The following is a 17,954-nucleotide window of genomic DNA, read 5'->3' on the forward strand; positions in this document are numbered from 1 at the left end:
GCTTTTCCTTTGACTCGTCGAAAACTCTTGTTTGGACATTTAACTGAAAGAGAGATGTAGACAATCTTGTCATCGCGCAGTTAGAAGAATATTTCCATGGGGGCTGTGATGGTCTGTTTATGTTAAACTAAGGTTGGTATTGCTTATCGTTTACATTGACTCTTTCTACGACTCCTGCAGGCTACTACTAAGTTACTTCGTTGGAAGTCCTTTTTTATTACTCAGTTATTACTAAAATAGCATATGTTCTCTTTACAGCAACAACGTGTTAAATTAGAAAGGAGTAGACGTTTGTTGACTCAGTATGTTGAAGGTGTCAAGCAGTGTTAACATTATACGATATAGTCGTGTTATTCTCAGCAATATGCTGCAAGCATGCTCCGTAATCTTACAAGTGAGGGTTGCTTTATAAATTATGCTATCATTGAATTGTAGCGTACAGAGTTTGTGTGGTTAAAGATACTGTAAGGAAGATATACCTAATCCCGTATTATTGCAATTACATCTGTTATAAGTGCTTAGGTGACACAAATGGTCACGCTTCCTGGCATGTCAGAACAGAGACATGCACAAACCTGACCACTTGTGAGTCACATGCTGTCATCTGAGGTCATCAGTTTTGGCCATTGGGTGATTCTGTTTTTTAAAAAGCTTACATATTGCGCCATACCTGCTCCGCAAGTCTTGAAAAAAACACACAGATCACGTTTATTTAGACTTTGTTAAAGTGCAGATGGACGTCATTTTGTGTAAATCAATGAATATGTGAATTTTTATATTAGCTGCCAGTGATGCAGAAGAATTGTTAACTATTTTGATCCTTTCTCACTGATATGTGGTGTGATTTGCGAAGTAAATTGCTTCTAATGCAAGAGATTTTTTAAACTTAATCCAAACATGAAATGCAGGTGAAAGTGACCATCACCACTGTTCTGAATTATCCTTGTAATGTGAAGGAACAAATATGACACCTGTCTGTTATTAGGTTGCTGCCCATCTTCATGGGGAACGTGACGTGTTACTTCTTTCATCACTTGTGCAGATGATAGATCTGCATTGTGATAGATTGTTTAATTGCTCAGTTTGATGAGCTGTTACTCATCTGTGGTTAACATATTCCTGTTATGTCCCTCACACATGCTGAATGCTTAGTGGTCCCTAAGGTCATGGTCTTTTAATAAGCATTTAATCCGCTCTGTAACTAATTGTCTCTCCTTTGCATTTTTCATGAATTCCCTTCTTTTTTTCTGCCACATCCTTGGTCTCATGTGGTGTATTCCGTGAACACACAGAAATTAGGAGGGTGCATTAGGTCAGGGTGTGTGTGTGTGTGTGTGTGTGTGTGTGTGTTTGTGTTTGTCTCGTGAGCGGGGGCCCCTGTGAGGAAGCCTAGAAAAGAGTGTGTTTCTAGGTCAGGCTCTTATCTCCTGGTCTTGTGTCTTCACAGATCCCATGGCGGATCCGCCTCCACCATAACAGACCTTTCTACTCTATCACAGTGTTCCTCAGATGAGATTGGGGCATTCACCCTCGACCTTGAGAAGAACAAGAGAAGGTAGTCGAATGTCTCAATTGTTCCTGGAACTGAATACAGATCTTTGTTGCTCTGCTGTCTCACTGTCTGAGTTCATCAACTCTTCTTCTTTGTGTTTCCAGGGCCCTTGTGGTTTTAACACCTCCTGTAATAGCAGTTGGTTCCTCCAGGGGTGTCATTCCCTTTCTTTTCCTTTCCTTTCCCCCACTCTGTCTATCCTTGGAATCTTTTCTATTATTCAGAGTTTTCCCCCTTCAAACCATTCCTCTTTCCTGGTTTTCCCTCCTTCTCTCCTCCCCCCTCCCCCCTCCCCCTTCCCATGTCCCCTTTCTCCTCTCTCTGAGAGATGGACGGCATTGAGCCACAGGCCAGTTTAAACTCCTCGTACGTGGCTGCACCGCACTCCTCCATGTCTGCCGACGATGAGGACCAGACCCAGGGCCATGAGGGCGACCATGCCCCGCTGCTGCCTCCCTCCGCTGGGCCCCTGGCCACCAGGCACAGCCCCGAGGACACCCACTACCTGGTGTACCTCATCTTCTTCGTGCTGGGCATTGGCTCGCTGCTGCCATGGAACTTCTTCATCACTGCAAAGCACTACTGGTTGTTCAAACTCAGCAATAGCTCCCAGACGGACGGCCATGAAGAACCACACTCAGACCTCAGCGTAAGTGTGTGTGTGTGTGTGTGTGTGTGTGTGTGTGTGTGTGTGTGTGTGTGTGTGTGTGTGTGTGTGTGTGTGTGTGTGTGTGTGTGTGTGTGTGTGTGTGTGTGTGTGTGTGTGTGTGTGTGTGTGTGTGTGTGTTATTTCCTGATAAACCTGTTTCTATGATGTGGCTAAGGATTCCCCAAAGGCATATCTGGTTGATGAGAGAGGAAATCAAACAGTAAGGAGGACTTAGACTGACAGACAGACAGACAGACACAGAGAGAGACAGACCTGGCGTCCTGGATTGTCTTGTGACTTGAGAACTGAGTCTTCTTTCACTGAGCCATGACCACACAATTAAATGGTTAAAATCCTGGAGGAGGAGCCCAGGCAGGAGAGATACGGATGGTTTTGTCAATAAGCGCTGCACACATACTAACTGCCAGGCATAGTCATGGGCCGTTCTGTTTGTGACAGGTTATTCACAGTGTAGATGGTGAAATGAATTTGAGCTCCACTTAGTCTTACTTCTCTACTTAACAGCCTCTCTCTCTCTCCCTCTTCCTCTCTCTCTCTCTCTCTCCCCTCTGATCTAATAATGTACTCAAGCTTGTTCCTACAACATTTCTGTTTTTCTGCTAATTGGATCAGGATGCTGAAAGGTACATTTCAGGACACGGGACACAAGTGCACTCAGATTGTTGTGTTTCGGTCACCTAGGAGACAGAGGAGTGTTCAATACCATGAGTTGTGGGAACCCTCAGTAGACCAAACCTGAAGGTCATTAGTATACCACTCATTCGTTAATACTAAGAAGCACGCTTAAATCAGTGGTGTTTCAGACGTTTGAATGTTTGAGATGAAATCATATTGTTCACAGGAAATCAAGGACATGCAGCAATCCCATACTTCCTTTGTGACTTACTGTTCTACTGTTTACTTATCTGTACATCTGTGTAAATGTTTGTAATTGAGAAGCAGAAGTGACCAGTTGTCCTGTACTAGTCACCAGTGGCCAGTAATCCGTTTCACTGATCATAATGTAGAAATGATTTATGGTGAGAGCTCACACATCTGATCTGAAATATCAGTGTGTTTTAGGTCCCTTGTGACATGGATGACCCAATGTTTGAAAACTCCACACAGTCCCTTTTTTAAATCTTTGTTTCATTGTTGCGGTTCAAACCTCCCTTGATGTAGTAGTGAGATGTTTCAGTGGCTCTGCGTTGTTGCATCAGTGCTCTATGCTGCAGGGACATAGAGAGTCTCTTCAGTCTTCTGCAGGTGTCCATGAAATGTCTGTTGTGTGTGTTGCCTCCACAGGATTACTTTGAGAGTTACTTAGCCATCGCCTCCACCATCCCCTCGGTGCTGTGCCTGGTGCTCAACTACCTCCTTGTTAACAGGTCAGTGACAAGAATGTGCGGTCGCCTACTTCCCCATTGGGTGGCACGCACAAACATACACACACACACAAACACACACACACACACGCACATACACACACGGACACACACACACACACTCGCACTAGGTCACACACACACTCAGGTGCTTATTTGAGGCTTCTGCTGATCACAGCAAGCACAACCGTCTGAGAGATGTCATTGTCAGCACTGTCTCCTCTGACTGTGCTGGGGAGCAGTTGCACAGTTCCACTTATAAGATGATCATGTGGCCATAAGTATCAACTTTAGCTTATTGCTGAAAAGGAAAGTCATCATCCATCAGTGTAAGGATTTGGGGCCATTACTCATGAAAATACAAAAAAAGGTTCTCCGAAAGACTTTTGAAAGATATTTGCCACCAGATCTCTAAGAATCCTGACCTTTTGCAGACATGACTCAGACAGCCCACTGATAAACACTAGAACACGTTTGGTGCCACCTCACCTTTCCACTAATCAGATTTGCTCCCGTAAATAACTTTCAGTTGCTACAAGCCCAGGGTATAAAACGTTTTCTGTAAAGGCCTGTGTCTAAAATGGTGCCGTGGAATGGCTGTTGAACTTCAGGCCCCCCATCTTGGGAGAACAAAATGTCCTCTTTCTCTCTTAATGGCTAAAGTGTCGGGGGAGGCAGAGGGATAAATAGTATCCTGTCTGACACGCATTTTTCCGCGGTGTGGTGACAAATTGAATTTAGTCAGAGGACTCTTGGATCACACGAACCTGGCAATGATTCTTGTCTGCTACCTCACAAACACGTCAACATCTTTCAGCTTGCGAAGACATTTGAAATGCACACAGCTTTTTTCAGGTTTGAAAGAGCAGTAAGTGCCAAAAGAATGATATGACTTCAAATAGTTTTCGTGAGTGAGATTCAGGCCCAGTCATGAGTTTACCTCAGTGAACGTGTGTACAGTGCCCATAAAAGTATTCACCCTCCCTTGGATGTTTTCACCTTTTATTGTTTAACAGCATGGAATCTTTGGCCTTTTTGACACTGATCTTTAGAAAAATAATCATTTATGTCAAAGTGATCTAAATTGATTCAAAATATAAAACGCAATATAATTCATTACATAAGTTTCACCCCCTTCAAGTCGGTATTTAGTATGTGCAGTGACAGCTTTCAGCCTGTGTGGAGAGGTTTGGATCAGCTTTGCACATCAGGACCATGCAGTGATCGTGGCTGAACAGCCACAAATTCTTATCGGGATTGAGGTCTGGACTCTAAATATGAATGTTCTGGAGAGGCAGAGTCAATGTTGTAAAACAAGAAAAGGTGAAAACTTCTAAACGAGCTGAATACTTTTTAAAGGCTGTACTTTTGTGTACTAAGCGAGCTGAATACTTTTTATGGGCTGTACTTTCGTGTACTTCTTAGGGAGCTGAAGACTTTTTATAGGCTGTACTTTGGTGTTTTTGTAGCAGTGTCTGTCTTTCAGTGGTCTGAATGGTCTGAATATTTCTCACATTCATACAGTCATATGCAACCTTCATGCCTTATACAGTCATAATAATTCTAAAAATATGTTGCTTTAAGTCTCACAGTGCATTACCAATAGGTGTTCCTCTTTAATTGTGTGTGAGTGAACTTTAACTTGTGCATGTGTCTATTCATGTTTATACTTCTATTTATGTGCATATACATTTGTGTGTGTGTGTGTGTGTGTGTGTGTGTGTGTGTGTGTGTAGAGTGTCGCCCCGGGTGCGCATCCTCTCGTCCCTGTGTGTGATCCTGGTGGTGTTTGTTGTGACCACGGTGATGGTGAAGGTGGACGTGTCGGGCTGCCGGCAGCAGTTCTTCGCGGGGACGCTGGCCAGCGTGGCCCTGGTGAGCGGAGCCTCCAACCTCTTCTCCGGCAGCGTGTTTGGCATCAGTGGACACTTCCCCATGCGCATCTCCCAGGCCCTCATCTCAGGTAGGCTCAGACATCTCAGTGACTGATTAAGGATGATGTTGATAGTTAGTAGGGCTATAGCTATCTGAAACATATACACACACACACACACACACATTGATTCACAGGGTGCTCCCTTCCCAGGGAGGACTGTAAATGTATAATTTATAAAATGTATGTATAAAATACATAAATGCAAATGCAAACCCCATTTCTTTCCCTGTGACTCTTGGTGCTAGTTGGTGATGTGGTGAAGAGCCTCAAATATAACCCCTGCTCTGTGTCTGTGTCGTGTGTGTGTGTGTGTTTCTGTGTGTGTGTGTGTGTGTGTGTGTGTGTGTGTGTGTGTGTGTGTTTGTGTTGTGTGTGTGTGTGTGTGTGTGTGTGTGTGTGTGTGTGTGTGTGTGTGTGTGTGTGTGTGTGTGTGTGTGTGTGACCTCAGGACAAGCAATGGGCGGTACTCTGAGTTCGGTGGCGTCTGTGATCGACTTGGCAGCCGCCAGTGACGTCACAGACAGCGCCCTGGTTTACTTCCTGACAGCGGACGTCTTCATTCTCTTGTGCATCATCACGTACCTGCTCCTGCCCAAACTGGCCTACTCACAGTGAGTCACGACGACACTTACACTTATCACACCTATCACACCAGTGAGTCACTCACGACACTGACACTATTGACACCTATCTCACAGTGACTCACAACAACACTGACACTAATCACACCTATCACACCAGTGAGTCACAACACGGACACTAATCACACCCCTAGTGAGTCACGACAACACTGACACTTATCACACCTATCTCACCAGTGAGTCACGACACTGACACTATTGACACCTATCTCACAGTGACTCACAACACCACTGACACTAATCACACCTATCTCACCAGTGAGTCACACTCACACTAATCACCATTATCTCACGAGTTAGTCACAACAACACTGACACTTATCACACTTATCTCACCAGTGAGTCACAACAACACTGACACTTATCACACTTATCTCACCAGTGAGTCACAACAACACTGACACTAATCACACCTATCTCACCAGTGAGTCACTACAACACTGACACTAATCACACCAGTGAGTCACTTCAACACTGGCACTAATCACACCTATCTCACCAGTGAGTCACACTGACACTAATCACACCAGTGAGTCACTACAACACTGACATTAATCACACCAGTGAGTGACTACAACACTGACATTAATCACACCAGTGAGTCACTACAACACTGACACTAATCACACCAGTGAGTCACTACAACACTGACACTAATCACACCAGTGAGTGACTACAACACTGACACTAATCACACCAGTGAGTGACTACAACACTGACACTAATCACACCAGTGAGTCACTACAACACTGACACTAATCACACCAGTGAGTCACTACAACACTGACACTAATCACACCTATCTCACCTGGCCTACTGACAGTTATTACATCAACTACTATTTGGATAAGCCCAATGATGATCGGTGCACAGCATTACAGTTACAGTTACCCAGACAAGGCTATGGACAGGTGACCACTACAGTACTATTGCTATTAAAGAGCTGTTTGCTCAATGCATTTAAAGTGTAGTGGCCAGAGAAAGACTCAAGGCAGTAACTTGTGATTGCATGAACACACACTATGCCCACACACGCATGTACCAGTCCCCGATATGGAACCCTCTCTTCCACGCACATTTCTTTACCACTCCACAAGACCTTTCTTCATTGGGTACAGCGGTAAGGAGCGCACGTCTCCCTAAACATGAGACATAAGACATTAGAGTCCACTTCATGTACAGTAAAGCTCCTCACGACTGCACTCTCCGTAACTGACCTCATGTACAGTAAAGCTCCATCCTCACGCCTGCACTCTCAGTAACTGACCTCATGAAGCTCCTCACGCCTGCACTCTCAGTAACTGACCTCATGAAGCTCCTCACGCCTGCACTCTCAGTAACTGACCTCGTGTACAGTAAAGCTCCTCAGGCCTGCACTCTTAGGAACTGATTCAGGCCTGCACTCTTAGGAACTGATTCAGGCCTGCACTCTTAGGAACTGATTCAGGCCTGCACTCTTAGGAACTGATTCAGGCCTGCACTCTTAGGAACTGATTCAGGCCTGCACTTTCAGTTTACTGATCCCAGACACACTGAGTGATTCCCCCTCCCTGACTTGTCTTCTGCTGGTGAGTGGCCAGAGGGATCCAGTAGAGGTGGTGACAGCAGAACTGTTCTGTCATGTCACTCACAGCACCCTAATGACCGGGTTCCCTCTATGCTAAGGGCACTCCCAATCACACCATGGTGAATTCCCCGTGATTCTCTTAGGTTCTCTTACCGACTCCTGGTTCGCTGAGCTGAGTGTAGCAAAAAGACAGAGACGGAGAAAGAGAATTGAGGAACAAGAGGTCAAGGGACGTGTGTGAGTTTCATGCTTGTGTGGTGAAGCAAACCGCAGTTTCATGACAAGTGTGTGACGTGTCGAAACTCAGCAGGCAGCAAGCAGACCGTCATGTGCTAACTACACCTAATATGCCTACTACACTTCGTATGCCTACTACACTTCATATGCTTACTACACTTCATGTGCTCACTGCACTTCATATGCTTACTACACTTCATATACTTAATACACTTCATGTGCTTAATACACTTTATAAGCACTTTTAGCTAAATCTGTTGAGACTCTGAATTGGGGCTGTTAGAATGAGCTCAGCCTCACTAACTAAGAGATCATCAGTATACCATCAGACTAGTTCAGCCTCACTAACTAAGAGATCATCAGTATACCATCAGACTAGTTCAGCCTCAATAACTAAGAGATCATCAGTATACCATCAGACTAGTTTAGTGGCCTGAACTACAGCTTTGGAATGATAGGGTGACAGGCCAGTTGTAGTAGTGGTGCATTAACAGCAGAAAGCTTCTAATCATCAGTGCAGGTTTGGAAAGCGGAGGCTAAAAGTAAAATACGAATAATGAATGAACACACACTCACTCACAAACGCACACACACACACGCACACACACACACACACACACACACACACACACACACACACACACACACACACTCCACCAAACTTGATGAATGAACAGAACATGAATGTGTTCATGATGTAACAGTGCAGCATTCTGCCTGCTGTCTGTCGATGGAGGAGAGGGGTGCCATTCGCTCTTTATCTGCGCCCTCCTCCCTCCCTCTCGCTGATGTGGGGGTTATATCTCACGCAGCCAGCAGTCCCGCAGTGCTGTCTGTACCTCCCCTGTTATAACTAACTGATATCGTATTGAAAAGTCAGTTGTTAATGTGATTGTAAAGTTTGTATGATAACTAGTGTCTGATACCATGTTGTTATTTGTTTTATTTTCAAGATTGTCCAGTACAAGCACAAGAAGCAGTTTGTGAATGTCAATCTTTACTTGAATCTGTGATAGTGTTGGTTTGTTTTATTTCCTGGGCACCGGGCTTGTGGATGACCACAGTCTCTACTGCCTTGAAGCAGAGAAAAGAGATTGTGTACTGCCATCTAGTGGGCTGTAAAAGGAACTCCTTTTGTTATGTTTGCAACACGCACCTTAGGGTATTTCAATAATAAATCATTATTGTTTTGATTGTTTTTTTATATTTATACAAAATATTTTAGTCTGGTAAAGTGTCCACCGTCCCCCCACCCATTTGTTATATTCTTGGTTTATGTTTATGTGGTATCATTTAAAAGCAGTTATTTGATAACTCCATGGGGTTTGTTCCCCACTAAATGGCCATTTGCATAACCCTCCACATCTCCCTGCAGGGAGGGCATGTCATTAGTCTCAGCCATGACACTGATGAGGTGCAGTGACTCCAGGGGGTCGCACTCAAGAGACACTTTTGTCTTTAAGTGAGAGGAATGATTTTTGTGCAATGAAGTTTATTCTTAAACCGCTCTGATACATTTTGATGATCATACATAACTGATCTTGCTTTTCCTTCCCTCCCTCCATTCCTCTCTCTCCCTCTCTCTCTGTCACACTTGCACACACTCTCTCTCTCTCTCTCTCTCTCACACACACACACACACACACACACACGGCTCTCAGGTACTACATGGCTTTGGCCGGAGGGGTCGTGCCCTCTGAGGGGACAGCAGACGGGCACGCTGGCACACCAGCTGCCACCTCTGTCTCTGTGCCTCCTCTGAAGCCTATCTTGAGGAAGACGTGGGTGCTGGGCTTCTCCGTCTTCTACGTCTTCTTCATCTCCATCATGATCTTCCCGGCCCTCTCCTCAGGCATCCAGTCGGTGCAGCGCGACTCCGGCAGCCCCTGGACCACCACCTACTTTGTGCCGCTCACCAGCTTCTTCCTCTACAACGTGGCCGACTTCTGCGGCCGCCAGATGACGGCCTGGCTCCAGGTCCCCGGCCCTACCAGCCGGGTCCTGCCCATCCTGGTGGTCTGCCGCACCCTCTTGGTACCCCTCTTCATGTTCTGCAACTACCAGCCACGCTACCACCTCCACACCGTGCTGTTCGCCCACGACCTCTTCCCTGTGGTGTTCGTCTCGCTGCTGGGCCTCTCCAATGGCTACCTGGGCACACTGCCCATGATCTACGGGCCCAAGGTGGTGCCACGTGAGCTGGCAGAGGCTACCGGTGTCACCATGTCCTTCTTCCTGACGCTGGGGCTGGCTGTGGGCTCGGCCTTCTCCGTGCTAATCGTCCACTGCATCTGATCGCTGGGACAGCAGGATCATCGTCCACTGCATCTGATGGCTGGGTCACAGCAGGGAGACGTAAGGACTTCAGGTTCATTCAAAGAGGAGAGGGGTACCATAGACTTCACATGGGGAGAAAGAGGAGAGGGGTACCATAGACTTCACATGGGGAGAAAGTGGAGAGGGTACCATATACCTCACATGGGGAAAAAGAGGAGAGCGGTACCATAGACCTCACTGTCCTCTTCTTTCCATGCCCAGAGCCCAGACTAGACATCTGTGTAAAACAGAGTAACACTATGAACATGACAATGCTGAGAGAGAGAGAGAGAGAGATGTCCCTCAAACATTCTCCTTCCTGATTGGCTCAGCAGTGGTAGTACACCAACCCTGCACGTTTTGAATACTGGTGCAGGCAAGGGTCTCTACTGTATGCATTAACTTTTAAGTCTATTTTTAATTCTTTAATTGTATTTAAAATTTTAGAAAATCTTACAAATCACGATGCAAAGGACCCTATGATTTTGTTGTCCTTGCGTGGCCTAAATATGTTGATGACTGATCTCATTGTTTACTGACTTGATTGATGAAGTCTTTAATAAAAAAAGACGCTCAGGCGTGACTCACACGACAATTGTGTAAAGACTGGTTTGTCACACACTAGTCTTCACTCTCTGTGTTGCCTCATCCTCACGAGAGCCTGCTGAGTTGACCTGATGAACTTCTCATAGTCACGTTCACTTCCTCAATCTATCTACTTGGCATTAAGGCTGCCTTTCAAGTGTGCTTCAGACATGCACAGAAGCCACCTCGCAAATGTATGTATGCTGAGTTACTCAAGAGGGATGGATGAACGATGCCAGCAGATTGTGTTTGCTGTCCAGTCTGTGTGGAAGAACATCGTAGCAGGATGCAGAAAATCAATCAATCACTTGGAGCCTTGATGAATAGAAATTGCTGTCAGTAACATCAATAGCATTAAGTTTGTTAGAAAATATTGTTCAGTTAGTTGGAGACATACAGTAATCTGGTAGACTGACGAATTACTATGAGTGCCAGCTACAGTAAAAAAGCACATTTGAAAATAAGGAATACTGTTCCACGATGAATGTATGCTCATGACTACCCTATTTTTTCCGACTATTAACTGCACCGTAAATAAACTGTATTACACTTTTTTTTATGTTATTGTATAAAACAAACTTGTGTATTAACTGCAGTTCTCTAACGTCATGCCATGTAATTGGGGTCCGACCGCTACTAGCCATTTCAAAAATTGAGTAGGGATGGACATTTAAAGCCAAAATACTACACCTCCTCATTGAACACGCGCACACAAGTAGCCCATTCCCACTCACAGTTAAAACCATTTGTTTAGTGTTATGGTATGCTGTTTGTCTGGGAATTACCCGCCCCTTCACTGCATTTCATTTGCTCAGTTGGTCTGGCGAACTACTCAATAGCGGTCCACTTCAGTCACGTAATTGGACACGCCTTTAACCAATCAGACCAACGATACTATACAACGATACAACGATCGGTAATAAAGCAAACACATATTTTTTCTGTATAAATTTTTCCAGGGCAAGTTTCTGTTCTGTTTTCAAAGAAAACTTGCCTTTGAAATCATCCAAGACAGCCGCGAGAGCAGTCTCGAAGTTTTGCGGTGCTTCGGCGGCCTTTTGGAGGGTGTTGGACCGTATGAAATCAAGCTGGTCTTGAATGCACTGATCGATCAAAAAGTTATGAGTCTAGATCAGCTCAATTATAGACTAACCAGCTTTGATTGCGTTTTTTCCAACAGGATGAACAAGCCTTCCTTGCTGAGTAGGTAGCCATGATGTTAAAAATGTTGATAAAGCCATGCGGCAGTCAGCTGCACAAACCTGGTGTCTACTCCGATTGTTACCATTAGCTACTAATTGGAGATTTGATACCAGGGGGAAATCAACTGTGACGCTTCTGCTGATACTCCTCAATTGCATGGAGTTCATTTTCTCACCGTCAATTACATCACCGGGGATACTGTTTCTTGAGAAGATCATACAGGAACACCACAGCCTCTTCCTTGAGCTTTTCCCTGAGTTGCACTTGAGGCCAAAGCATCACTTCATGCTTCACTACCCCATGGCCATTAAACAGTTGGGGCCATTAAGGCAGTATTGGGCAATGCGTTTTGAGGCCAAACATGGGTTCTTTAAACGTATCAGCCATGTGACATGCATTTTTAAAAGCATTGCCAAAACCATGGCGTTCCAGCATCAAATTATGCAATGATACAACTTCATGTCAGACTCTGCGTTGACACATATCCCAGAGATTGGGCCGGGGCATACAGTAGCTCATTCCTTTCCACCATTGAGGGCTTAAAAGACATCCAGGGTACCTTAGATGTCCCTCTTTTCAGTAAGGCTTATGTCCCAGCATGGTTAAAATATAAGGGCACTGAGTACAGATCAGGGATGACGGTACTCCTCTCCTGTGATTCTGAAGGTGTTTGGTTTAATTAAAACTGTTTGGTTTAATTAAAACTGTGCTGGTGCTCAATGCAAGCACAAAATCACCAATAATTAAGCTGGTCATTACAGTTTTTTACAATTGCTAAAACACATTCTTGAAACAGTCACTCATTTTCTCTAAACTCTAAACACAAAACCTCATCTTCAAGCACTATTTACAAAACCTCTGAATCCTCTTGCAAAATGAAACTTTCGCCTCAAAACAGTTTTACCTGTGCTCAAAATCAAACACTGCTGTCAAATCATAAACAAAGTGTTCAAAATGATATACACTTACAAGCAGTCAGTAAACAATACACCAAAAAATAGAAAACACACTGTTCAAAACATATAGTTCTCAGGGAGAAGGACATTTTTTTTTTACCTCAAAACAAATTTAATATTTATCTATCATTGACTTTTGATGAATGAAAACATGTTCTCTCATAGTAGCTATACAAATGTATCAGAAATTACTACTTTGCTTTGCTCTAATTTGTGTTGGTTCTTTCTCCTTCTTGTACCCCTATAGTACTGTACCCTGCATCTCACTACTCACAACTCACTCTTGTTCTTTGTTGATATGAACCTGCAACCAGTCAAAATCTATTGAGCAATCAGTACTGTTACTTTACCAAATAGAAAGCACAATGTGCAGGGCCATACAACTTGTTAACGCATTGTCCTTATACAGCCTACAATGCACTGTAGGCCTACTACAATATACACTACCACAGTAAAAAGGACACAAATCAAAGGAGTCAACGTGGTGTTTACTTGTCCTCCTCCCTTGTCCACATTGTTTCTTCTATTCATTCTCTGACTTTCTCCTTCCCACCTTCAACAACCTGTTTGCTCCCTAAACTGGCTCATATTGGTTGTGTCACATCATTTGATACAAGTTAAATCAATTTTGAGTGGTTGTGTTCAATCAATGACATTTGTTCTCTATTTGTATTTGATTGTTGCCACTTGTGTTTACCAGTATGGATGACATGTGAATTAGAGTGCAGAATGTGTTTTAAGACTGAGAATGTGTTTAGAGTTTTGCTGAAAAGTCTAAGTGAGACCTGCAAATTGTGTTTTACCATGAGAAATAGTTTAAGGTATTAACAACAGACTGCACAATTAGCTTCATGAGTTCAGGCAACTGAGAACATTGTTCAGCCAGTGGGTTTTAGTGTTTTAGCAATTGTAAAAAACTGTAAAAAATGGCAGACAAGCGGTTTTGAGAGGCACTTTTTTTTCGTACACCGTTGTCCCCACCTCAAGCTTACAGTTTTTTACAATTGCTAAAACACATTCTTGAAACAGTCACTCATTTTCTCTAAACTCTAAACACAAAACCTCCTCTTCAAGCACTATTTACAAAACCCCTGAATTCTCTTGCAAAATGAAACTTTCGCCTCAAAACAGTTTTACCTGTGCTCAAAATCAAACACTGCTGTCAAATCATGAACAAAGTGTTCAAAATTGTATACACTTTCAAGCAGTCAGTAAACAATACACCAAAAAATAGAAAACACACTGTTCAAAACATATAGTTCTCAGGGAGAAGTACATTTTTTTTTTACCTCAAAACAAATTTCATATTTATCTATCATTGACTTTTGATGAATGAAAACATGTTCTCTCATAGTAGCTATACAAATGTATCAGAAATTACTTCTTTGCTTTGCTCTAATTTGTGTTGGTTCTTTCTCCTTCTTGTACCCCTATAGTACTGTACCCTGCATCTCACTACTCACAACTCACTCTTGTTCTTTGTTGATATGAACCTGCAACCAGTCAAAATCTATTGAGCAATCAGTACTGTTACTGTACCAAATAGAAAGCACAATGTTCAGGGCCATACAACATGTTTACGTATTGTCCTTATACAGCCTACAATGCACTGTAGGCCTACTACAATATACACTACCACAGTAAAAGGGACACAAATCAAAGGAGTCAACGTGGTGTTTACTTGTCCTCCTCCCCTCACATTGTTTCTTCTATTCATTCTCAGACTTTCTCCTTCCCACCTTCAACAACCTGTTTTCTCCCTAAACTGGCTCATATTGGTTGTGTCACATCATTTGATACAAGTTAAATCAATTTTGAGTGGTTGTGTTCAATCAATGACATTTGTTCTCTATTTGTATTTGATTGTTGCCACTTGTGTTTACCAGTATGGATGAGATGTGAATTAGATTGCAGAATGTGTTTTAAGACTGAGAATGTGTTTAGAGTTTTGCTGAAAAGTCTAAGTGAGACCTGCAAATTGTGTTTTACCATGAGAAATAGTTTAAGGTATTGACAACAGACTGCCCAATTAGCTTCATGAGTTCAGGCAACTGAGAACTTTGTTCAGCCAGTAGGTTTTAGTGTTTTAGCAATTGTAAAAAACTGTAATAGCAACAAACATCGAAGAATTGCTTGATCACCATCCACTGCATGCGGTCAAGCAGGGGTGCAACTGCCCAGTGTCAGGGGGGTATGCAGCAACAATTTTGGAATTGGCGCCCCCCCCCCCCACACACACACACACACATGTTTTTTTTCTTTTCTTAAACAAATAAATAAATAAGTGTGCCAGACATCATCATGTATGGGCTTTAAATAATAAAGGTTTATTTTAAAGTATATCAGTCACTGCATGCCTACCATAATGGTAATGGTATGCTATGGTGCATACAGTATACTGTACACACACACACACACAAATATATATATATATTAGTAAATAATAAACAGTTGCAAACATAAACATTATAATGATAACCATTGCAACATAATGCCTTAAAACGCAAGAGTAAACCTGCAAATAAAGATCTTTAAAGGTGATGATGTGTAACAATGCTGCTACCAAAATATTCTAGAGTGCTCTTTAGTTGCTACTAAATAATAACACGCCGTGCCTTTGCACTTGCCCATTCATCTAGTATTGCATCATGCCAACAGATAGCCTGTATGTTTGACAGCACAGCTAACATGAACAGCTAATGGTAACCATGGTAACCAAGTTACGTTTCCAGCTTCTTGTTAGTTAATGTGAATGCTACCAGAGCCCGTCTGCCACCTTATATTTACCAGTTGTTATTTTTGCCTTAATAAAATTGAGATGTGTCATACATGGGATTGGTACAGAAGGGGTTTAACCAAAATCTAAATGTAGCTATCATCAGCCTAACTGATGAGGCTTAAGCTAGCCATAAACCCCCATTTGGCTGCTACATTTCTATGTTAGCAAACGCTAGCTAGCCTGCTAGCTAGTCTGTTAACATTATTTGCAAGCCTCCAAGCACAAACGTAAAGTCACCTTAAAACCTACCTGTTGCCTTTCACCATCCACTTATTTAATTGCTGTCGCATCCCCTGACATGTCTTCTCCTTTTCCCTCTTTCTTTTTCTGTTCCCAAAGCTCCCAACAGCTTCTTTGCTTTATCCATCTTCCATCCAACCAACTCACTACTCGTAGCTTAAGTGTCGTTTACATGGAGCCTAGTTTGTCAAACTGATACGGATAGCTAATACAGATAGCCCTATCATCCATACGAACACTCTCTATCCGCACCTCGTTTCAGCAACGATCGCAGTCCGGGGTAGAAAGTGAGTAGATTTGAATCGGTACGGGGGCTGGTGTTCGTCTGCACGGTTTCACGCAACCTGATGACGTTCGAACTGCTTGTGTGTTTAGCGGTCACGGCCTCACGCTCCCTCTTCTATGTCAAAATTCTATTATGGAATCTTAAGAGATACTACTCTAGCCTGTTTAGTCCTCTAAAATGTTATAAAATTAAGGAAATGCAGAAATGATTTAGAAACGCACAACAGCAGCTACATATAGAAAATACCCCAAACATGTTTTTTTTTTTTTTTTTTTTACCATCGCTTTGGCGCTCCCATGGTGCGGTGCCTCTATGCGCCGCATACAGCGCATACCCACTTTTTGCGCCACTGCGGTCAAGTCGTACAGAGAGAATGGTGACAGAATGTTCATTTCTCTCCGCTACAGAGTTTTTGTATACGTAAATTGTATGGTAGCAACTCAGACCCTCAACTGACGCAAAAATTGCCCTTGCTGATTCCTTGATCCAGACATTCACATGTCTCAGGGATTCCTCTGACACTGGCAGGGTGAGTACCTTACTTTTATGTTGTTATATTTTGGGTCAGTGTTAAGTTTGAGATCCAAGTACTAAACTAATAAATTAGTTCAATAAGGACCCTATGACGTATAGTCATGGTCAAATGTTTTGGCACCCCTTCGGTTTTGTTGATTTTTTAGCAAAACTCACACACTTTCGAAGGTTTTTTGATTAAATAACCAAACCAGGATATTTTCAATAGCTCAATGCAACTATAACAACAATTGATTTCCCCAAATCCAACACAAAATACTACTAAAATGCCGCAGGAAGTGAATACTGCATGGTCAAAAGTATTGGCACCCTTCACAGCAAGTGCCTTTTGTAGCCTAGGCTACTAATAAAAGCACACTTTTCATTGCTCAAATCCAGTAATAAGGTTATGTGTAGTCAGGCGTTAGCTCTTGTAGCTTTCCTGACAAATAGCAGTCCCTTCAAAGAAAACCTTCAAAAGTGTGTGAGTTTTGCTAAAAAAAATATATATATCCGGAGGGGTGCCATATATTGACTCAGGTACTGGGTTGGGAATAACCCAATTTGGGTTATTTTCAACTCAGTATTTTTTTGAGTGTACAGGGAAACACAGTCGAAAAAGAAAATACAATGAGGATTTACGTATTTACAGTGACGACAGACAGAGCATGAGAGAAGGTACCACTGTGTGTTCAACATTACTGTCAAATGAAGCCGTCGAAACTATGGGCTGAAACACACCAAACGCGTTTCTAAAAACATAGACGCTTCAAAAACATCTTGGCAAAGTGCGACGGGCAAAATAGCCACTGATGAGCGGTGCGCCTCCGGCCCTTGTGTGGCATACCCCCATTTTGTCTTTTCTTTGGTCCCTTTTTATAATTTTGTGGCCTTTTATTTTATTTACTTACGATGCTGTTGCATGTTTTTGCCTATAGATGGCGCTGTTAGACCACAGTTGATGCAGTTTGAGGGACAGTTAGGAAAGAAAAAGCGCTAACCGGTAGAGAGTTGACGAGAGAGAAAAAGGAAGCAGTCGTAGATTGTGAAGTGAGCTGGAATATTTGGAAATGTATTTTTAAATGAAGACAATCTTTCCCAGCACACTG

The 17,954-nt window shown here is 43.1% G+C and overlaps 1 protein-coding gene and 1 long non-coding RNA gene across 2 annotated transcripts; both read left to right on the plus strand.

The window, feature by feature from the left end:
* Window positions 1-1,739, plus strand: LOC308373830. Its single transcript, XR_013968858.1, has 3 exons — window positions 1-132; window positions 1,448-1,555; window positions 1,657-1,739. It is a non-coding gene; the product is annotated as an uncharacterized lncRNA (long non-coding RNA).
* Window positions 1,740-1,807: 68 nt separating this feature from the next.
* On the plus strand, window positions 1,808-10,783 carry slc29a3 (solute carrier family 29 member 3). The gene is made up of 5 exons (XM_080848956.1): window positions 1,808-2,201; window positions 3,507-3,589; window positions 5,323-5,549; window positions 5,971-6,133; window positions 9,629-10,783. The coding sequence occupies exons 1-5, from the start codon at window positions 1,881-1,883 to the stop codon at window positions 10,260-10,262; spliced, it is 1,428 nt and encodes a 475-aa protein (XP_080705082.1). The 5' UTR covers window positions 1,808-1,880; the 3' UTR covers window positions 10,263-10,783.
* Window positions 10,784-17,954: the final 7,171 nt, after the last annotated feature.

This window comes from Sprattus sprattus (genome assembly GCF_963457725.1).
Source record: "Sprattus sprattus genome assembly, chromosome: 12".
In the NCBI taxonomy this organism is placed as follows: domain Eukaryota; kingdom Metazoa; phylum Chordata; class Actinopteri; order Clupeiformes; family Clupeidae; genus Sprattus; species Sprattus sprattus.

What these genes read in the sequence shown, in the direction of transcription:
- slc29a3 (XM_080848956.1), top strand. Translation starts at nt 1,881, where the DNA reads ATGGACGGCATTGAGCCACAGGCCAGTTTAAACTCCTCGTACGTGGCT. An exon ending in AACCACACTCAGACCTCAGC is followed by an intron (nt 2,202 to 3,506) that starts GTAAGTGTGTGT and finishes TTGCCTCCACAG; the next exon opens with GATTACTTTGAGAGTTACTT. An exon ending in AACTACCTCCTTGTTAACAG is followed by an intron (nt 3,590 to 5,322) that starts GTCAGTGACAAG and finishes GTGTGTGTGTAG; the next exon opens with AGTGTCGCCCCGGGTGCGCA.